The sequence below is a fragment of the Puma concolor genome, chromosome B4 (genome assembly GCF_028749965.1).
Source record: "Puma concolor isolate L17-30 chromosome B4, mPumCon1.1.hap2, whole genome shotgun sequence".
NCBI classification, from domain to species: Eukaryota; Metazoa; Chordata; class Mammalia; order Carnivora; family Felidae; genus Puma; species Puma concolor.
In genome coordinates this window covers 20,274,995-20,298,991 of record NC_141673.1, presented here as the reverse complement: position 1 = coordinate 20,298,991, position 23,997 = coordinate 20,274,995, and the positions used below count along the sequence as shown (strand labels likewise).

At 37.3% G+C, this 23,997-nt stretch overlaps 1 protein-coding gene across 4 annotated transcripts; it reads left to right on the top strand.

The window, feature by feature from the left end:
* The first annotated feature begins 273 nt into the window (after positions 1-273).
* SPIC (Spi-C transcription factor) lies at positions 274-10,839 on the top strand. Of its 4 annotated transcripts, none has more exons than XM_086712545.1 (6): positions 274-406; positions 2,102-2,127; positions 2,914-3,010; positions 3,949-4,061; positions 5,512-5,620; positions 8,928-10,839. In XM_086712545.1, exons 2-6 carry the CDS (start codon positions 2,125-2,127, stop codon positions 9,353-9,355), a joined length of 750 nt encoding a protein of 249 aa, XP_086568671.1. In that variant the 5' UTR covers positions 274-406; positions 2,102-2,124; the 3' UTR covers positions 9,356-10,839. The 4 variants fall into 4 exon arrangements, with proteins under 4 accessions (XP_086568671.1, XP_086568669.1, XP_086568670.1 ...); XM_086712543.1 differs by having other exon boundaries at positions 3,925-4,061; XM_086712544.1 differs by having other exon boundaries at positions 321-406; positions 2,917-3,010; positions 3,925-4,061.
* The last annotated feature ends 13,158 nt before the right edge of the window (positions 10,840-23,997 follow it).

Genomic DNA, 23,997 nt, shown 5'->3' with positions numbered 1-23,997 from the left:
GTTGTTTATAGTCCAGGCAAGACAGGCAATACAGGGTCTAGAATCAGGGGGGACACAAAAGGAATAAAAAAAGGATGGACGAGAGTTGTGCAGGTCAGAGATTTCCAGTGGGGCTACAGGGGGCCAGAGGAGACTCAATTTATGCTGGCGGAAGATTCACGGGGTTTGTTCGAATGCTTTCAGCCCATGGGATATGAACTTTTATGTGTCTCTTCAAAATAATAGCCTCTGGCCTATAATGAAATAGAAATCATGAGGACACTGTATCTTTTAAAAAAATCCCCTTTTGTAGCACTTCCTTAAAAACAGCTATTTAATGCAACTCTGCCAGTGAGTTCTTGACAGTCCTGTCTTAGGATTCCGATATTAATGAAACATCTTTGCAGAGGGTTGAAGTGTCTTCCTGGTAAGTATTTAGCTTCTGTTTTTCAAAATACCTTGTGAAAACTTAAATTTCTCCTTTGACCTAATGTTTCTCATTGACTGTTCTGATATAAGAAATACCAAGCAATTGCATTGATCGATAACGTTTTCAAGCTTTTTTCTTCCCTTTTGGTTTGCTACTTTAACTTTAGTTGTAATCGTTGTGATAATTTTGTGGAGTATTTTTGTCAAAGTCATACAACACTCATGTATTTGCTTTGGTGCTTATGAGTTGAGGCATAATTAATTGAAAGTCATTTACTGGTCTTTAAAAATACATATATTGATAATATTTATTAGGAACCATAACCCAGTGATTTATGGATTTTTTTTTTTTTTTTTTTTTTTTTTTTTTTTTAGTTTTTGTTAAATTGTTCAGCATTTCCCACATTGGGAAGCTGTCTTTTTTTCCAGCTTTATTGAGATATAATTGACATATAAGATTTTATAAATTTAAGGTGTAAAATGTGATTATTTGACATACATGTATATTATGAAATGATTACCATGATAAGATTAGTTAACATTTCCATCACCTCGTATAATTACCTTTTTTATCACTTTTCCTCTCATGTTTTCTTTTAACTGACATGATATAGTGATTTCAAAGAGCTGAATAGAATTCCAATGTTTGACATATTATATTGATGTAATTATTGATACATGTATATAATAATAGTGTTAGATTATATTATCTCTGTATTCTTCAGTGTTAATGAGTAAGTTCACTATGTTTGCAGGGTAAATATTAACAACTTGTATAAACAGTTGCTTGTGCTAAATGAAATGATAAGCAATGTTGGACCCACCACATACTCTTTCTTGTTATGTAGATTTGTTTGTGTTTAGTTCTATAGAATTTAAACTTAAAAAGAACATTTAATGTGGGTCTGTGTGATCATTGTTTATTTAAAACAAAATCTAACTTACAGGGATAAGAAAGTAGGCCATGCACGGTTCCTATTCTACCATTTTAGAAAGTCGTTGGATGGGTTTCATAGGGTAAATTTTATTTGCTTTTTTCCATTTTTTAACGTTTATTTATTTTTGAGAGAGACACACACAGAGCATAAGTGGGGGAGGGTCAGAGAGAGAAGAGACACAACCTCAAGCAGGCTCTAGCACAGAACCCGAACTCACCGACTCTGAGATCAGGATCTGAGCCATGATCTTGATCTGAGTCGGACACTTAACCAACTGGGCCACCCAGGCACCCCAGGGTAAATTTTATTTTTAATGTAGGTCCACAGTTTGTGAGCTAAAAAGCCTATCATTCACCAGATTCTCATTAGGCTGACACCAGAAAGATCTAAAAACAACAACACTGTTATAAATGGACACCTATGCTAAGATAATTTATATACTTTAACTCTTAAAAGAATGTTAAAATATTGAAATAGTTAAATATTGAGTTTTTTCCTATTGTCTTGTAAGTTAAGCAATTTAGGTAATTAACTCTATTTAGCTATTTTCACATTTAAAACGTTTTGTAATGATAGAAGAGCAAAAAAAAGTTTGTAAGAAATTTTGTTCAGAATTAAATTAAAAAGAATTTAGATGGTGCTTTTGGTTTACATTAGGTATTTTCAGGAAATATTTTGAGTAAGATCCTTTAATTCAGAGGCAAATGAAATAGAGACACTATTAATTTTGCTTTTTACTTATTAATCTTTTTCAGAATCGTAAACTCATTAATGAAGCATGGTAAGTTGGCATTTTAAAATCTTTGGGTGATTTGGAGGATGAACATCCTCCATTTGGAAAATAAAATATATGGTTCAGATTATAAGGGCGTGAAATGGTTTGCAAGACAGTTTAATTTTAGGTCTTAGAGACATGTTTTTGAAATTAAGAGCATTCCATTTTTTTATTATTATTTTTAATGTTCATTTTTTTGAGAGAGAGAGAGAGCACGAGCAGGGGAGGGATAGAGAGAGGGAGACACAGAATCTGAAGCAGGCTCCTGTCAACACAGAGCCCTATGCGGGGCTCAAACCCACGAACCATGAGATCATGACCTGAGCCGAAGTCTGACGAAGAACATTCCATTTTTAAGCAGCAATTCAGATTTTTTCATTAAAGATATATGCCTGATTCCTTTTTCCAAATCAGTCTTCTGCTATACGACTCCTTACTAAAATTTTACAAGAATGTTAAATACTATACTATAGAATGAGTACTGTTCTCTAAATACTATATGTTATAGAGCAGTGAATCTCAACCAGGGTTGATTTTGTCTCCCAGGGTATATTTGGTGATTTCTGAGACATTTTCAATTGTCACAACTGTGAGGATGTTAACTGGCATCTGGTGGGTAGAAGCCAGGGATGCTGCTCAATATCCTACAATACATAGGACAGCCCCCCCCACAGCAAAGACTTAGCCAACCTAACATGTCAATAGTGCTGTGGGTGAGAAACTCTACTTTATAACAGAAAAATTAAGTGCAATTGATAATTTCAAAACTCGAGAGTTCTGCCATTTTTCTAGCAGGCCTGTGTTGAACAAGACAAGCTGGGTCAAGCCTTTGAAGATGCTTTTGAGGTCCTGAGGCAACATTCAACCGGAGATCTTCCGTACTCTCCAGGTAAAGATGTCAGTCCCCTTCTTTCACTGGGATATCAAATGGCTTGTTAGTCAGACACAAATAATAATTACCAGAACAGAGAAGACCATTTTTACCTAGTGCATCTAGGATTAATTCTAAGGCAGAAAGCTTCCAGGGTTACCTAGCCTAAGTAAATTTAAAGTGTCATATATAAAAATGTAAAGAATGACATTCCACGTAGAAATACTAGCACATATAATTATTTGCTATTAAAAATATCTAGTTGATATTTATCTGATTGATAATTTTAACTGTTCAGAGTGGGCTTTTCAGTTATTCTAATTTATCTTATAGACTTTCCATGCAAGAGATATTATAATCAGAAGAATAAATATTCTTTTATTCTTCCTCACCCATCGCCCTCTAGACTATAGAAAGATAGTGCAGGTGAGACACAGGTATTTTGCCTGCCAAGTTTATACAGGGTGTTGCGGGCAGTACCAAGATAAGAGATCATGGATCTCTACTTGCAAGGAACACATACTCTACTAAGGGAAAATGGGACATGTAAAAAGAGATCTCTGATACCAGCACAATGCAATAAATGTAAAGAAATGCAAAGTGAGATGAACATAAGGGAAGGGAAGCAAAAATAATACAAAAACAGGGAGGGAGACAAAACATAAGAGACTCTTAAACATGGAGAACAAACAGAGGATTACTGGAGGGGTTGTGGGAGGGGTGATGGGCTAAATGGTAAGGAGCATTAAGGAATCTACTCCTGAAATCATTGTTGCACTATATGCTAACTTGGATGTAAATTTAAAAAAAATAAATAAATTAAATTTTAAAAAAGAAATGCAAAGTGATAGAAAACACATGATAGAGCAATCACACATAAGCATATATGCATACATGCACATGTGTGTAATCATAAACTTTGACTTTTTCAGTTTCTGTCTCTGTTTTTAAATTAGATTACAAAAATTACCTGGCGTTCATCAACCACTGCTCTCATATCAGAGGGAATTCCAACTGCTATGGTATGCTGCCTGCAGAGGAACCTGTCTATAATTGGAGAACAGTAATAGTGAGTACATGTACCAGGAGACCACCCCCCAGTAACAGGCAAATTCCCTATTCAGTCCTGCCTTTCACTTGGTGTATGCTAGCTGAAACCCAGCTTAGAGGCAGCAGAGACTGTGAGAACATTCACAGCTATCAGTGGTGTGACCCTGAGAGTCAACATGGGGTGAGCCTCAGCAGTGCTGTCAAGAAGGAAACTGTCCTCCATCATTGCTCTTCACCCAGCATCAGAGGGTGTGAATGACTTCTATAAAGATATATTTTTAGGGTTCTCACATTACTGCTACTCTTTAGTCCATCTGGGAAATTGCAAAAAGCCATGGTTCCCCTATATGCCATAGGGCAAAGCCCAAACTTACTCCACACTGGTTTTACCTACAGTCTTCTATCGACCTCCACTATTTTCTAAAGAAATTTTCATTTTTTAAATTATTTTTTTTAAGTTTATTTATTTTGAGGGAGAGAAAGAGCACAAGCAGGGCAGGGACAGAGAAAGAGGGAGAGAGAATCCCAAGCAGGCTCCATGCTGCCGGCATGGAGCCCAATGCAGGGCTCAAACCCAGGAACCATGAGATCATGACCTGAGAGGAAACCAAGAGTCGGACACTTAATCAACTGAACCACCCAGGCACCCTGACACCTTCTCTATTTTCCTTCCCAAGCTTAGAGTTAGTTACATGTTATGGATCAACTCATGGATATTGTAGCAGTGTGCCCTGCAAATGAAGTGTCCCCATCATCTATTTCTCCATTCATGTGTTCTTTTGTGTTGTTTTCTTAATGCCAGCAGTCTTAATGTGGTAGGGTGTAAATACGACATGGTTTTCTTTTTTTTTTTTTTCCCAGTCATTCCCTTCAACCATGCTGTATAGCAGATGTCCTTTTTCTTACCTTGTAAGTTCTGTCAGGGCCTCTCCATATGACATTTCTTTGAAGAGGGAGTTTGAATTAACCTGTGGAGACCTATATATCCTTGCCTTATGTAATGGTAACACCTCAGGCTGCTTCCACCTGTCCCCTCTCTTGGCTCTGCCCTCCCTTGGCTGACATCTTTCTCTCTGTGTCTCTTGCCCAGCATCCAACAGAGGAATGGAAAGCCCATCTTCCCTTTTTTGTGGGCACTTCAATTTCTACTAATAATTCTTTTAAATTTTTCTTTCTGACTGGGCATTTTTAGGGAGAAGGAAGGAAGGAACACCCTCTTTTTTCTCATAAGGAGGGGATGATATGAAAGTCCCCACAAAGCCAAAGATTACTTTACATCCCTTGGTCCTCTCTTTATGTGGGTTTGAAGCTAGTTCTGCCCTGGGAGATAACTGGCTGCAATTGAGAATAGTGCTTGTTAGAATTTGGGAGATTCTTAGCAGTCTTTTTGTCCCCAGCTTTTAACTTTAGCCATCAACTGGGGGCCACATGGAAAGTCCCACTTAACATCTGCTGCATTATTTATATAGAACAGTGCTGCGGACCTCTATTTTGAAGGAAATATTCATCAATCTCTGCCAAACATCCCTGAAAACCAGCTGGTACAACCTGCTGTTCTCCATCAAAAGGGAGGAAAAGGTATGTGGATCCATTACTCCTTTTATAAGTAAAAGAACCAAATCTTCAAAGCAGCTTTAAAGGGATTTCATATCTGAGTTTAGAATTGCATTTGCAAAATATTCTCGTATTGTGATTAAGAAGAATTCACATCTGACGCACTGAACCACTCCAAGCCATTCACCTTGGTGAGGCTTCCTATTGTTTCATAGAAATGTTATGAAGCTGCATCGTGTTGCTTCACTCAAATAAATCTGCATTCGAGAATAATGTGTATATATTTGGGGTATAGAAGGAGGAACTTTTCCATAAGTTGTTTTAGCAATCTTATTCTAATTGTAAAGGCCTTGGTGTAAAAGTTGTCTTCTCTGTTAAGTTTTCTGCAAATGAAGTTCCATAATAATTCAATATTTCATAAATTTGAAATCTTGATTTCATAAATTTAAGACGATGATGATCTCACCTAACAGATGGGCAAAGTATTAAAGCAGGATAGTAGCTGCTGACATGTGCACATGTGCTTTTGGAGGCAGTGTAGATTGAGTGGTACAAAGTTTTGTAAGGTAATTTGGCACTATCAAAAATTTAAATGTTCATATCTTTTGACTCTTAGGGACTATGTAACTCAGTGATTGAGTGTGAACTATGGGTTAATTGTATGAGCCTGGGAAAATCACTCAACCTTTTGTTCCACAGTTTCCTCATTCAAAAGGCAAATAATGGTAATTGTACAAATAAATCATAAGATTTCTGTAAAAATCAAATGAAAGCCTATGTAAAGCATTATGCTCATAGCCTGGCACTGGATAATTTCTCAAGATACCATAGGGGTGTGTGTGTGTGTGTGTGTGTTCTTGTAGTAAAAGAATGGAACTTACCCACTGCATTTGTCTGTGTATAAGGAACAGAGATGTGTAAGATACACTATAATTTTATGATGAAATTTTTAAAAAATGGTTATCATAGTTACTAAATTATTTTAAATGAGCTTTTTTTGGGAAAACTAGTTTTGTTTCTATATCTCCATCCTAGAATACTGTACACTGTATCTTAGAATAAAATTCTAAATATTCAGTTATAATCTAATCCAGCAAAGAATAATGCATAAAATCACACAGAGAAAATAAATCTGTATCACTGAATATTGGTACTGGATATTGAACTATGGTGGTAATTTAATATAAGGAGAATTACACTTCTACTTCTGTCCAGGTGTTTAGCTAGTCACTATTATTTTTTTAAACTAACTCATTCCAGGGTGTAAAGCCTATGTCTTTCCACTGATGCTTTATGTTGTGGAGCTTTGCCATTATGGGACATATTACTCACCATCTTCTGTTTTTCAAGTTTCATCTTCCACTTGAAATAGGGATACATTTGAAACAGAATGAAATTTCAAAATAATCTGGGCATTTATTATCCAGAGAAAAATAGTACATGCATAAAACAGAACACATAGCTTTTAAAAGGCATGCAGGCATATCATATGTGTTGATAAAGAACTTTAGAGTACATTCTTTTGTCTTAATCCCATTTAATTCCATAATTTAAAAGTAACAATGCACATGATTAAAAGTAGAAAGGATTCAGAAATACGTAAAGAATAAGTAGAAGTGTTCCTTCTTTCTTCCCATGCTATATCCTGGGAAGTAGCCATTTGTCAACAGTTGGGTATTTTACCCATCTGTAGCTAATTTCTATATTCTCTGATATAATTTAAGGTATATAACACTGGAAAAGGGCATATTACTTTGATACCACTTGTATTTTTAAAGGGTATACATATGTTTATATGCAAAAAATTTTTTTGAATTTAAAAACTGTAGGATAGACTTGAATTTTACTTTCACTTTGTGCTTTTTTTTTTTTTCACTTTGTGCTTCTGACTGAATCTTTTACTGTGAGCACATAATACTTAAAAAAAATTTTTTTTTAGTGTTTATTTTCGAGAGAGACAGAGACAGAATGTGAGTGGGTTAGGGGCAGGGAGAGAGGGAGACACAGAATCTGAAGCAGGCTCCAGGCTCTGAGCTGTCAGCACAGAGCCGACGCGGGGCTCGAACTCACGAGCTGTGATATCATGACCTGAGCTGAAGTCGGACGCTCAACCGACTGAGCCACCCATGTGCCCCCACAAAATACTTTTTTAACAAAAATTTAAACTTTTTTTTTTTTAAAATTGAAAACAAATTTTAAAAGATGAGCATCCATTATCATGGATTTGACCATCAGATAAGGGACAGAGTTTGTTTAAGGCTGTGACTTTAATTCATGATGTGTTTTTTGGTAAGTCCCTTTCATTTCTCAATTTGTAAATTCAAGATAATATAACTCAAAAAGATAATCTTAAAAACCTTTGAGGTTTTGGGATGAATGATGACTGATATAAGAGTATTACTCCCAAGAGACTGTTCAAAGCAGTTTGGGTATCCACTATTCAACTCTATCTAGAGCAAAAGGAAATTTGACCACAGCTATCTCAGCTACTGACAGATCTGGTGAAGCATGGTATTTACAGGCCAACTCAGAAGCCACAACATGGGCTGTCCCCTTGGTTCTCTCATAGACCAAAGAGATACAATCAACAGAACAAAAATCACAACGACAAATCTTCCTAAAGTTTCCTATCTAGAAATTCTAAAATATGAAGGGCTGTGTTCCTAAAGGGACAAAAACTCTCATTGTACCATGTTATTTTACAGCAACGAAAAACATCACGATGCCCATTGTCATTGCTCATAAATGATGTCCAAATGTCATAAAGATATTTTGGTATTTTCTTTATTTTTCAAGCAACTGTGCACACCCAGAGTTTTTTTTTTTTTTTTAACTAAGTCTTTGTTATTAATGTCACTAATGTTACTTTATATTTGAATATTGTTTTGCATTTTACAAAATACATTCACATTCCTTACCTCATTTGACTTACCTTATTTGAATAAAGCCCTTTCAAATGATTTGCTTTCTGAAAAGGGCTTCTGAGGCTTCTCTTTAAAACCACTAAATTTTGCTCAGTTTTGTTGTTCTATAGGAAGTTTAGCATATGACATAAAACCAGTAGTCAAGATTTAGCTGAAGAAAGACCACATGACAGATGAGAGACTTGGGTCAAGTTCCAGCCTTCCCTTTTCTAGTAATGGACAATATAAAATTTTTTTACAATATCTCTAACAAAGAAAGGTCGAATTAAAACTTCAATAAGCCAAACAGACCTTTGACTTTCAAGACTCAGTGCGGCTTTGAATTTTATAGTCACTCAACAAACCTTTCCTGAGTATGTTCTTTGTGCATAGCCATGGTGAAGTATGATATTTGTTCTCCATTTTAGGCAGGAAGAAGCTTCGACTGTTCGAATACCTTCATGAATCCCTGTGTAATCCTGAGATGGCATCTTGTATTCAGTGGGTAGATAAAACCAAAGGCATCTTTCAGTTTATGTCAAAAAACAAAGAAAAACTTGCCCAACTTTGGGGGAAAAGAAAAGGTAACCGGAAGACCATGACTTACCAGAAAATGGCCAGAGCACTGAGGAATTATGGAAGAACTGGGGAAATCACGAAAATCCGGAGAAAACTAACTTACCAGTTCAGTGAAGCTATTCTCCAAAGACTCTCGCCATCTTATTTCTTAGAAAAAGAGATCTTCTACTCACCATATGTTCAGCCAGAGCAAGGGTTTCTCAGCCTCAGTAACTGGAATGCAAATTATAATTGTACATATGCTGATTACCATGAGTTAAGCCACCCTGACTGCTAAGTTTTCTCTTACATTTCATGATTTCCTGACATCCCTACCAACCTGAAATCCCTACCAATTTCAGGATTTTTCTCTTAAAGCAAACACTGAAAAGGAAGAAACAATTAACTTCATTGTTTCTTTTAAATAACATATAATCTCTATAGTCATGATGAAAAAAAAAATCTGCCAGTAAACAGATTTAAGTTTAAATGACCAAGTCCCATTTGAAAGCATAGACTAAATGTCCTTGCTCTTACTTTTGTCTATGCAATTCTTCTAGATAAACAATGCTAGTAGAGATGTTTTGACTCATTGATTTAAACATTGTTTTCCTGTCATACACTCAAGCCAAAAAAAAAAAAATCACTTGTAATATATATCTGATGGCTTTAGTGACAAAATAAAATAATTGCATATAATAGTCTTCATGCTAAAATATACTCATGACTTTAAAAACTATATATTTTTTCTGCACTTCAGACTTTATGTGGCACTAAAGAAATGATCTAAGGATCTAAGGAAACTGCCATCTACCTTAATGATAGTAGAACACCAAAGCTTACACTTCCCACAAATCATTTCCTGGCGTTTCTCCCCTAGGGTAGATCCAGGAGCTAACATTTCTTGTTATCCTGCCACTCAGCCACAAGGAGGTGATCTTGCCTTGTCATCTTTCTGGATCAACTTTGAAACATGACCTCCTCTTTGAATTAGCCCAGCTAAGACCCGACTGGAACAATTGGGCAAAAAGAAAAGAAAAAAAAAAAAAAGACTTGTTAAAGAATAGAGACTAGCAAATAAATACAGGGAGGAACGAGGATTTAGAAAGTCTGACTTGAAAGCTATGGTTTATTCTCAAGATCCCATCAGTAATGAAGAAGAAAGAAACGCTGGGAAGAAACCCTGTTTCTTACTTCCTGCTTGGCAGGTTCATACATACCCATCTGTATTTCCACGACATAGGAGACCTTCCTAGACTACTTGGGCCACCTTCAGTCCAGGCCAACAGGGCCCAGCTGGCTGGCCAAGAGCTTCCAGAAGCCTACCCTATTTGATTTGCAGATTTTCCCTTTTTCTTTGTGTCCTCCTGGTGACTTTCATCCCTCAGGGATTAAGAACATGGCAGACCCAGAGTGACTAAATGAAGTCTAACGATATTGGCCATCTCCACGTGTAGTCTGGGCTTCTGTTATAGACTGAATGTTTGTGTCCTCCAAAAAATCATATGTTGAAACCTAATCCCCAGTGTGATGGTATTTGGAGGCGGGTCTTTGAAAGGTAATTAGGTCAGAGGGTGGAGCACTCAGGAATGGGATTGGTGCCTTATAAAAGAGATTCAGAGAGCTCCCTTGCCCCTGCAGCCTTATGAAGACACAACAAGAAATGGCCTCCCATGAACCAGGAAGCAGGCTTTCACCAGACACTGAATGTGCTGGTGCCTTGATCTTGGACTTCCCAGCTTCCTGAACTGTGAGAAATAAATTTCTGTTGTTTGTAAGCCACCCAATTTATGGTATTCTGTTATAGCAACCCAAATGGACTAAAACAGTTTCAATCAGTGTTAACCTTAAAGGTAGGATCCTGCATTTATGCTCTTTCTCCTACAAAGAAATATGCTCTATGAATTAATAAAAAACATAAATTTTACCAGAGATTGCAAAGAGGAAATGGTGAAGAGGTTTTACTATACAGATCATTCAGTCAACAACTTACTAAAATCTCATCAACATTTTACTTCTCTCCATAGTCCCTCCTACACCCAATGCCAGCTTGAGGGGTTCTTCTTGACAATTCTCCCCCAGAAGTCCCCAGTCAGCTCCAACTGTGTTTTGTACTGTTCTACAAAGTAGCTTTCTCTTGGGCAGAAACCTGGGTTCTGCCTTTTACCCAAAGTGGGCTGACCAAAGGCCATTTTTACAAGTAGGTCCTTATGAAGACATGCTCATTCCAGTTGCTCAAAGACTAAAACCTCTATATATTGTGTGAAATGTGCCCTATTTCAAACAAGGTGTTACTCCCTACCATCACCGAAGGACAGGGTAGAGATACTTGTTAGGCTCCATTCATGCTCCTTCATTTCCGGGTATATGGTATCCCATCCTTCATCTTATCACTGTCAGCTGGCTGAAAGGCTCAGTTAAATTCTCCAGTGAGAAGGTATCCAGTGCTAAGTGAAACAGACATGGCTTTCTCTGTCATGAAGCTTCATTTCTATTAATATTTAATTATAGATTTATAAGTTCTATTAATATTTAATCAAAACTTACCTAAAGGCTGACTGATGAGTAATTTATTGGTTGATTTGGCACACATATATTTGTAAAGCATGTAAAGTGCATTAATGTGGCAGCATTAATTATATTTTACCTGCATAGATTGATGCATACACCCACTTAGCCATCTTCTAGATTAAGATTAAGAATGCTTCCAGCATCTCATAAATTTCTCTCACTTCCTTTCCCAAGATCTGCCCACCTTCTTGAACATCATGTAAATGGAATCATACAGTGTGTACTCTTTTGCATTTGCTTTCATTTTCCTCAATATAATATTTATGAAGTGCATCAGTGTTGCTGGATGTAAGAGGAATTTATTCTTTTTCATTGCTTTTCAGCTCCTGAGGTTTATTTATTTATTTATTTATTTATTTATTTATTTTGAGCGAGAGAGGAGACAGAGAGAGGGAGAGAACAAGTGGGGGAGGAGCAGAGAGAGAAGGGGACCGAGGATCTGAAGCAGGCCATGGCTGACAGTCAAATGAGGGGCTTGAACTCACAAACCCTGAGATCATGACCCCAGGTGAAGTTGGCCACTTAACTGACTGAGCCACCCAGGCACCCCTTCAGCTCCTGATTTGTAAAGGACAGCGCCTGAAATCTTTTCTTTAATCTCTAGACTTTATAATATAAAATGGATGCTAAATATTCTCACACTTACATGGATAGTGTTCCTTTATTAACAAACATCATTGATACCTGTCCTCCAAGAGTTGGAATGATGTACACCTTCATATAACCACAATTTAAATTTATATTTAGATATTTTGGTTTATATATTTTTATCCAACTCATATAATCTGGATGAAATTTGATTTTGTATTTTGATGCTACAGATTCTGATAATGAAGCTATTAATATAAAATAGGCTTTACTCCTTTTTCATGGATTTATGAAAGTTAATGAAAACATTTTTAACAACTAAAATGAACCTTCTTTCTTCAAGTTTACTATCGCCCAAATCAAAGCTGAGGATACCCTATGTGTTTGCCTTTGCAATATGGTGAAAAATTATTTTGAATTTGATGGATGGCTGTCTCTGTAATTTAAGCCTGGATGGATTTTAAGAGCAGTGGGTAGATACTAGAGATAAAGGGGGCTGCAGGTAGGGATTGTGTGTACTTTGTCAGGGGAGAACAGTGAGGCATCCCATAAATGTGTGAAACAGACTGCCTCAGGGATTGTCAGGAGTAGCCCTGACTTACCTAGGCCATGAACTAGTTAAATAAAAGACTAAGCATAGAAGAAGAATCTGGAGCAAGTAGGTTTTTATCAGTGGGCCCCAGGATCAGAAATCCACATATAGAGAGCAGCACACGAATGTTTCAGTGGTGACCTGATGAGTCAGCCATTGGTGTCAAAGAAGTCGATGTGGTTCAAATATGAGAAATTTGCAAATTGTGCAAGAACAAAGCTTTGTACAATGTTTGGATCTGCTATCAGAGATAGCTTTATTCCGGACAGCTGTGGAAGCTAGTGAAGATTCTCTTTGATAAGCACATTCAACCAGGATTTGTAATGGAGGATTAATCACCAAAAGGCCAGTGAGTTCATATGCAGCTTAAGTGAGCAAACAGAATTTCCTATAATAAACATTTTATGATATATGTGAACAAATAAAATTTCCTTTAACAATCATGCTTTATATAAGCAATCAAATTATAGCAAGTCATGTGTTGAGAGGTCACATTTACAAGTTTTAGAGTCTCTTGGACCCTTGGGAGTCTCTTGTTATCTATTGGAACACTTTGCTTCATATCAATAACTCTTAGTAAAAGCAGGGACACTCTGGGCTTCAAGTAACAAAATACCCTGACTCAAACTCGTTTAAATGATAAGAAAATTTACTATGTCACAGAACAAGAAGTCCAAAGGAAGAGTGAGCCACCACCATGATACATTATTGTTCTGATTTCATTTTCTGGTGAGTTTTTGTTTCTCCTTCTTGCCATGGCTTCTCCTTAAGTTTGCTTTTTCTAAGAGTAAAATGACAACTGCAGGTCCAGCTACATCTCAGCACAGCAAATGTCCAGCAACAGAGAGGGCCACTTCTTCCAGTGTCCTCTTTACAGTAAGGGGGAAACTTTCTAGAACCCTCCCTCCCCCCAGAATATCTATGCTCATGTCCTATTGTCCATGCCTGGAATCCTTGCTCAAGCCTAAATCATTCACTGGCAAAGGGAAAGGGACCACTGGGACTGCTCAGATGAAATAGACTTTAATCCTGGAAGAGGAAAAAGGTCATGATCCCTTGAGTCACAGAAGAGGGGGATGAATCCCTGAATAAAACTAGTGTTTTGCCTGAAGAGAGAGTAACGGACGTTCAGTGGAAAACCAACAATTTTTGCTACAGTCCACCACTTTGATTGCCCAATGTTCCTACATACACTTAAAAGGTGTTCATACCTTGGGGTGCCTGGCTGGCTCAGTCAGTAGAGCATGTGACTCTTGATCTCACAGTCATGAGTTCAAGCCCCACATTGTATGTAGAGTTTACTTTTAAAAAGAAGGAAAAGGTGTCCATGCCTTTATTGAAATTATTCACATACTGCCTAAGGGGAACTAATCTTAAGCCTCATCGAGTTATTACATCCAAGTCCAAGATTGTTGGATAATGTAGTTTTAATACGTCCTATTATTATTTAGACATGGTAAAGCCAGTAGATCTGGAGCTGAGTGCCATTGAAGAGATCATTTATTTCACTCTCAGGTACGAGAGAGTATACATCATGCCAAGGAGGCTACATGGAGAAGCACGAGGGTCAGTCATGAGGCAGATGGAGGGGGGACTTGTGGGTAAGAGGCTTTATTATGATTTGTGCAAGAAGAAATGTGTAAGGCAGGTGAACAGGTTTAAGATTGGCTAGTTTGAATAATTTGGTGGGGCAAAGAGGCTTTCCTTAGTTGCCTGGTGCCTGGCGCTGGGGTGTTTAGGATGTGTATATAGTGACCCAGAACATGAGAACCCTATAAGGGAAGTGGTTGGGTATAGACTCTGGATTGGTTGGCTTTTATTTAAAATCACACCCCAGGGAGGACTCCCCCTGGAAGGGGATGGTGTAGATAACAAGGGAGGCAGTTGGCTAAGGTCAGGTAACTCAGGCATATTGCTGGGTTGTCCAGAAAAGCCTATGTCTGGCATATTCATGCACGGCAGACATTGAAGCATCAAGTTTACGGAAGCTATTAATACAAATGCTTATTTGTCTCCTTTGATCCATGACTGTGTTTGCTCTTCATGGTTCAGCAGTAACTATAATATAAAGTCTGATTGGGAAAGGGCAAGAGCAGAAAACAACTCCCAGTCACTTCCCCTTAACACATATCTTAACCAAACTATAGAGGAATGGTGAGACTCCCGCCTGGGAGAGGAGTAAGTTCCTGTCAGTCGATGAGGCTGACCCTATTTCCACTCTTTTCAGGGAATGCCCTTCATCATGTCCTTCATAATCTCTGGGTCTGCCTCTTAGGATAATCTTCCTGTTTATTTTTCTATGGCCATACCTGAAATAGGCATTTGAAAGATGTGCTTTCTTAGTTCTGAGCAGCAGTATGTTATTACAAGTTCAGAAGTCTGAGATTGCCAATTCCACATTTTAGCATTTGCTACTGACAACACCCTACTTCCTGGTACTGAATTTTGAATTCTTAGTTATAGCTAACCGAAATCAATTTTGAAGCTTTAATCACTGAAGTATTCACTGGGATTTATTGAAATATCTTGCTTACAGAATTTCTGAGGAAGCTACAGAACAAGCAGCCAGTCATTAAGCCCTAAACCACATCAAAGGTCTGTCCAAGTGAGGACATCACTGCCACTGTTACCAATTACTAGATGCCTCAACTTTATGTCATCTCACATGTCACTGAAAAGAGCTACCATAGCATCACTGTTGCCCCCAGAATCTATCTTGCTGCAGCCATTGCATTCAGTTGCAGCAAGACAGTTATCTGCCATCCCGGCTTCTATAAATCTCTAGATCCTCATTCACATTCTGGGAAAGGAACTTCTGATTGGCTCATGCTTGGTCATGTGCCCGTACGTGACTGCAAAGAAAATGATTATCTGGAACTTTCGGTTATCACTTTTTCAAGTTTATTTGTTTATTTTGAGAGGGGTGAGGGGAAGAGAGAGAGGGAGAGATAGAATCCTGAGCAGGGAACGCAGGGTTCAATCCTGTAAACCGGAAGATCATGACATGAGCTAAAAGCAAGAGTCAGTCGCTTAACTGAGCCATCCGGGCGTCCGTGGAACTTTCAGTTCTTATACAGAGAGATTGTTTCAGCATCCTATCAAGACTCCTAAGGTCAAAAATTCCCCAAACATAGGATGAGGTTCAGATGCTGGGCAGCCAAAAGAATGACAAAATTCATTAGAATTTTTAACTACAGCAATAAGAATCAGAGCATGTATAGTTTACTTTTAAAGACCTTTGCTCTGCCTGGATAGTCTCCAAAAATGCTCTTTGTTCTTGGTTGTTTTGTGCTCATAGGAATTTAAATAGTCTCTAAACAACTTTTCCTTATCTTTCTGAAAAGACAGTTTCAGCACAGCATTTAAATTCTCCAAATATAAAATAAAAATTTTAACTTATAACTGAAGCTAAATCTAAGAAATTAAAGTCTATAATGTCTAACTTTCACAATATGGAGGCTTTATTCATATCTGTTTTCCTTTGTTTAGAGATTTCTTAAAATGTTCCAGTTTCATTGGGATTAAGTTTGAAGAACTCAAAATAATATAATCAACCAGTCACAACTATATGAGATAACCGATACTGATTTTTCCCCAAGAGTATTTTCCGGTTGCCACAGCTTGCTTTGAGGATGTAAGCGGTACATTGGGAGTATTCAAAGTTTAACAGCCACTTAGGAACAGCTCTCAATCAATGACAGATCGGAGTTGGTAAATACTTACCTCTGTCTCTTCATCCCATAGTTGGAATAATTCTGAGAAATGTTCTTCATTTGTATGAGGACAATGCTCCTCCAATGATGACTGATGTTTCTCATTTGAATGACACTCATTTGTATCAATTCTGGATGACAGCAGTGGACCAGGAGATAGAATGTACTGGAATACTAGTATGTTTCCTGTCTCCTTTCTCCCTCTTTCCTTTTCTGTTTCAGGCAGACTATACCATGAGTCAAGGTGGGTGTTAGAAGCCCCATTTTGTAGATGGAGAAATTGATACTAGAAGAATTTATATTTTCTAAAGTCAACCTACTAATGAATGTCTTATTGTCAATTTGAACTCAGGTTCAAATTCTTTCTACTATGCCATAATGTCTGCTGATGTAAAGAGTATCTTAGTTATGCCTTGATACAGGTTCTCTCCTGTGTCAGTGCTAGATCTTCATAGCATTATTGTGCAGAAAAGCCTTTGCTAAGTTTATTCAATGCTATTAATAAAAATGATATATAGGGGCGCCTGGGTGGCGCAGTCGGTTAAGCGTCCGACTTCAGCCAGGTCACGATCTCACGGTCCGTGAGTTCGAGCCCCGCATCAGGCTCTGGGCTGATGGCTCAGAGCCTGGAGCCTGTTTCCGATTCTGTGTCTCCCTCTCTCTCTGCTCCTCCCCCGTTCATGCTCTGTCTCTCTCTGTCCCAAAAATAAATAAACGTTGAAAAAAAAATTTTTTTAAATAAATAAATAAATAAAAATGATATATAAAATAACCACCTACTTTCCATCACTGTTGATGGGAGTGTATATTAGTATACTTTTGGAAAATAGTGTGATGGTATTAATCAGTCTTAAATCCACATAATTAAAGTCAGTATATTTTAAAAATTTTATCAAGGCACTCATGTACAGAACTTAAGCTTTAAGTAGTTCTAAAAAGTTTATAATGAAAAACAGTAGTAAAGCTGCTCTCTCTCTTCTTCCAGAGTTGCTCTTGAGAGGCAACAACTTCAAGTTTTTTAGCTATTTCTTTTACATTTATGACACATGTCTAAATAAATTCTAGTGCTACTATTTCTTGGTTTCCCAACTTTAGATAATATCAGTTAACATTACCAGCCTGCCAATCTCCTGTGCTGGGTCCACACTTATAGGATATCAGGCTTCCTCTCATTTTGCTAAGGACCATCTTCAAAGAACTTCTCGATATAACTTTACAACAGGTTAATAATGTTTAGTCCATGTATGTGTAAAACATCTTCATTTTATCCTTATACTTTATTTGTAGTTTGACAGGGTAGTGAATTCAAGGTTAAAAACCAGTTTCCTTCTGGATTTGGAAGGCATCTCTCCCTTGCCTTCTCACATTTAGTTTTGAGACACCATGTGACCTTCAGACAGTAGCTCCTTTTCTTTCCTTTTGGAACATTTTTGGACCTCCTTTTAATTCTGGGTAATTCTGAGATTTCTTGATGTGTTCCCTGGCATGAGTATTTTTTTTTTTTTAATTTTTTTTTTTTTTCAACGTTTATTTATTTTTGGGACAGAGAGAGACAGAGCATGAACGGGGGAGGGGCAGAGAGAGAGGGAGACACAGAATCGGAAACAGGCTCCAGGCTCCGAGCCATCAGCCCAGAGCCCGACGCGGGGCTCGAACTCACAGACCGCGAGATCGTGACCTGGCTGAAGTCGGACGCTTAACCGACTGCGCCACCCAGGCGCCCAAGCATGAGTATTTTTAAACATATTATGTTGAGCGCTTATGGGACCTTTTAAACCTAGAGACTGTGCTTTTCAGTTATAGGATATTTTTCTTGTTATTTTTTTGATAATTTCCTCCACACTATTTTCTTGGACTCTCATTTTAGAGATCCTAACCATTAGATTCTGTGAATTGATCCTGTAAGTTTTTTTATTCCTCTTCTATTTTTCAGCTATTTTATTCTACTTTCTGGAATACTTTAACTTTGTATTCCAACTCTTCAATTAAATTTTATTTTATATATTATATTTTATTTTTTTCTTTTAATGTTTATTTATTCTTGAGAGAAAGACAGAGTGTGAGCAGGGGAGGGGCAGAGAGAGTGGGAGACACAGAATCCGAAGCAGGTTCCAGGCTCTGAGCTGTCCTCACAGAGCCCGACACAGGGTTCGAACTCACAGACCGTGAGATCATGACCTGAGCTGAAGTCAGACACTTAACCGACTGAGCCACCCAGGAGCTCCTATATTACATTTTAAATAGCCAAATGTTATATCTTTTTTTCCTGTTTCATTTTCACTATATCTTGCTTTTATTCTATGGGTGCATTATCCTCTACTACCTCTCTAAAGTTATTTAATATATAAGTTTTCTTCCATTTCCAGCATAATTTCCTTTCTTTCCAAGTACTCCCCTCTACTTTATTTGTTTTCCTATTTACTTCTCCTTCTGTCTTATGTTTGTGACTTTCTTCAAATGTCTGATGATTCTGGTCTCTCCACTAATGTGCAAGTTACTTAAAAGCATTTTTTGGTAGAATTTGCTAACTATGGACTTCATTTTAATATGGTATGGTTGGAAGCTGGCTATTTCTCTGAGGAACCCAAATGTTTTCACCTGCAAAAAAATCTTCCTGAGAACAATATTCCTGGGGGGAGACTGGGGTTCTCAGAGTAGATTGAAAAAGGATTTGAGTATCCCATCATTCAGTGAGCAGATATTCACTCAATATTAGTGTTTTTAGCTTCACATTTCACTCTATCCTCCAACCTAAGTTGGAGCCATTCTGATCCAATTTATCCACATAATAAACTTATAATCTCCTATTAGATGGAAGAGTTACCTTTCTGGATGGAGGAACTGGAGATGAAAGTGCTCCCTTTAAAGACTTCTAACTAATCACTTATTTTCAACCCTATGTTGCCTTCTGCTTTCTATGATACCTGGTGCTCCAAATTCTGAACTTCTCAGGCAGGGGCAAATCAGCTTGGTTCATAAGTTTCTCCTTCTGTACATATGGGTTTGAAATGTGCTTTTGTTGTCCAAGGCAGTTACTACCTCTCCATTGGATCATTTGTGGGTCTACTTCTATGGCCTATTTTTCCTCTTGGCCCCATTTCTTGGTATGTCTGGTACTTTTAAATTGAATGCCAGATATTTAATATGAAAAATTATAGACTCTGAATTATTTTATTTTCTCCAGGAAGGATTTTTTTCTTAGCTTTGGTTAAAGTATAGATTAGGAGCAGATCACCTTAAGCCAGTCAGGGGTTGAACAAATTCAAGACTGAGTTTCAGGCTTTATAAGCTAAAACCTATTTTCTTAAATAATTTTTTAATGTTTATTTATTTATTTTGAGAGACAGAGAGTGTGTGAGCAGGGGAAGGGCAGAAGGAGAGGGAGAGAGAGAAAATCCCAAGCAGGCTCTGTACTGTCAGCACAGAGCCAGATGCAGGGCTCTAACTCAGGAACCATGAGATCATGACCCAAGCCAAAATCAAGAGTCAGACACTTAACCAACTGAGCCACCCAGGCACCCCATAACCTATTTTTAAAATACTATTTATTAGGGAATAACCCTGCATATATGTTATACCAAAATTAATTTTTTTTTTTTACTTCAAAAAGTCTGGTGTGTGATTTTAACAAATACATCAGATAATGGGTTTGGTAAACATATGTTTTTTAAACTACGCATATTTACTTCCCAGGAGTAAGAGTAAATGTATGATATTGTGGGAATATGGTGTTAAGCTAAGGATCAACACACTACTTTATTTTGGGGAACAACTTCTACCCAGATAGGGACAATAAAAATCATTATGTTTTCATTAAAATAAATTTCAGTGTATTAATCACAGAACACAGTATTTATGGGGTGCCTGGGTGGCTCAGTGGTTAAGCATTGACTCTTGATTTCAGCTCAGGTCATGAATTCACGATTTGTGGGTTTGAGGCCTGCATCAGGCTCCATGCTTACAGCACAGAGCCTGCTTGGGATTCTCTCTCTCTCTCTCTCTCTCTCTCTGCCCCACCATTTTCTCTCTTTCTCTCTCAAAATAAATAAATGTTAAAAAAACGAACACAGTATTTCCATTAATTCTTATGCTAAATCATGAAATAATTTTTCACTTTTGGCAAATTGTTTCAGTCTATGTACCCCAAGAATAATTCCTCTTGAACTTAAAAGGGGATGTTTGAGAAACACTAATTGCATCTAATTTGCTTCTTCCTCCTGTATTGCTCCAATGGCCAGGAAATTTGGAACACAAGATCACAGGCATTTAATAACAATCAGTCCTACTCATTTGTTTCTCCATTTACTTGAACACTCTTATTCGTAATTTCTGATTTAATTACTCATCTTTTGTATATATTTATTTACTGTTTTTTTAAGTTGAGGGAAATCAACCGAATCTAATATAAGGAGGTTAGATAATCAACATAAGAGACATTAGCATTTCTTAGGCTATTCAAATGGAATTACTATATTGCTGTACTTTAAAATATGTAGGGCACCTTAAAATACAAGGAAAACCATTAGTTGTATACATTTGGTCACAGCAAATTAGAATTTCTTTTAGGTTTCCCTACGAAAATTTTTTTCAGAGGCAAAAACAACCCAACATTTATTATGGATATTTTTAGAAGCATTTATATGTAGCTACTACATGATATCAGGATGATGTAAAAACATTTTTGTGAAGCAAGAATATCCTATCATGTCCCCTGAGTGACATGAAGGAATATGTCATTCAAAGTCATAAAAATATTTTTGCTATCCTGTTACCTCCATACTGAATAACTTATTCAGCTCATTTGACTTTGTGTCCACGGTCACACAGCTAAGAAGGGGCAAATCTGGGATTTAAGACTAGACTGTCTAGTCAGACAGTTGAGAATCTGATCTTAACTACCATGCTGGTACTGAGAAAATCTAATAAGTCATTAGGCCTAGGAATAAACTTGGAAATTTAATTTACTAGCGTTATGTAGAAACATTTCTGTTGACTGTGCCAGATTTCCAAGCCCAAAATGCATTATCATATATTAAGATTCTTCTATTTCTATACAGAACAACCATTCAATTATATCCTTCCATACTGGAATTAAGAAGAAACTATTCAGCCTCTTGTAGAATGTGTGGTGTGCTCAAATGTGTTAAAAATCTTTCCATCTATACACTAGCATTAAGAATTGACATCAACAGAATTTTAGTGCAATATCCTATAAAACTGCCAAACTTCTGTATTAATTTACATTAAAATTATCCAGGGGTGCCTGGGTGGCTCAGTCGGTTAAGCATTGGACTCTTGGTTTCAGCTCAGGTCATGATCTCACGGTTCTTGGGTTCTACACTGTCAGTGCAGAGCCTGCTTGGGACTCTCTCTCTCTCTCTCTCTCTCTCTCTCTCTGCCCTTTTGCCACTTATGCTTTCTCTCTCTCTCAAAAATAAATGATTAAACTTAAAAAAAATACATATCCATCCCTTTGTGCATTCAATAAACATTTACTGAAGCCTGCTATGTTCCAGGAACCATTTCTAGATATTGAGGATTCAGTCGGGCACAAGACGGAGAAGGTCTCAGCTCTCCTGAAGCTCACTTGCTAGAAGGGAGAGACAGATCTTAAATAAAGAAACACACAAAATGTCATAAGTGTCTTGCAGAGAATTAAAACTAGGGACATAGAAGCAAGATGGTAGGGAGGGGCTCTGTTACTGCCAACAGATCTTTAAGACTTTTCATTTTAGATAATGGTTTTCTTCTCTTGGAGAAAGCAAGCACAAAGTCTTCCTTAAATTTATCACGGTACCTTTAATAATTGGTCCAGTACTCTTTTTGCTATTAATGGGTAGAAAAGTCTGTATCTCCTTAAGGAAATGGTTTGATTGGGATAAATGAGTTTACCATTAGTGATGTCTTTTTAAAAAAAAAAAATTATTTATTTTATTTTAGTGAGAGGGAGCATGAGTGGAGGAGAGAGGCAGAGGGAGAGAGAGAGGGAGAGAGAGAGAGAGAGAGAGAGAGAGAATCTTAAGCAGGCTCCATGCTCAGTGCAGAGCTGACATAGGACTCAATCCCATAATCCTGGGATCATGACCTGAGCCAAAATCAAGAGTTGGACGCTCAACTGACTAAGCCACCCAGGTGCCCCTGTAATGTGCTTCTAAGGATTGGATTGAGAACAGTTACTGTGGGAAGCCAGATATTGTAAGAGAACATGGGGATGACTTCCAGCTTTGACTGACCTTGGGCCTGCTCTTCATTTAGGGCTTTAGTGACATCTCCCATAAAGAAGGAAAACATGATCACCAAAATCAAATGTGTATTATTAGAATTCAACACACACATATCCTTAGGATATATTGCTAAAGTTCCTATAACAAAGTACACTAACCTGGATGGCTGAAGCAATGTAAATGCATTATCTTACAGTTCTGGAGACTAGAAGCTTGGAAATCAAGATGTTGTCAGGATTGGCTCCTTCTAAAGACTGTGACAGAAGAGTCTGTTCTTGGCCTCTTTCCCTGTGTCTCTTTACATCATCTTCTCTCTATGCATCTCTCCGTGTCCAAATTTCACCTTTATAAGGACACAGGTCATATTGGATTAAAAGCCCACTCTAAATCAGTGTGACCTCATCTTAACTAACTACATATCAACCCCATTTCCATATAAGGTCACATTCTGAGATACTGGGGTTCAGGACTTCAACATATGAATCTGGGGGAGACACAATTCAACCCATAACCCAGCCACATAGAACTTTGTGTTACATATTATAACTGCACAATATTAATATATGTTTCAAAGTATTAATGAAAAATACCCTCTTTCCAATTAAATATTTACTCAAAATATTATGCAGTTTAAATGAATTGACATTTAGGCAGAATATCCAGTCAAGGGAGAATTGAGAGGAAAAAAATGCTCCCTCTAAATTGAAGAGCTAAGAAAATTGAACATGGCAGATGAATTCGACACTGGCACATGGTGAGGTAAGTTTTGTTTCCCCTCTGCAATGTGTCCTTTATACTAACTCTCACAGTCAAGGTGCCCAAACTCTAGAAGCATTTAGTTGTTTTTTTTTCTTTCCCCCCTCACTGGGCCCCTGCCTTTAGTAGACTTCCATTAAGCTCACATAAATAGACAAAGATTTCCATGCTAATTAGTTCCCATGAACTAAGTATAAATTTGTGGATATGATAGCTGATTAATTTTTATTTCTTCTTTTTTCCTTTTTGACTTTTTAGACGGCCTTTGAACCCAAAACTACACATATAATCTAGATCTCATATGTAATCATCACAGTATAAGCAATTTTGGCATTATTTTAGGAATAGAGCACTTTCTTTCATGAGAATATTGGAAACAAAGCATGAGCTAAGGACTTTGGCCTTTTCTTATCTGAACTTTACCCTCCAGGATTTTCCTTAATCACTTGCTTGTCCTCTTTTTCCTCCAAAATAGAAATTGATTCATTTTTTTCCT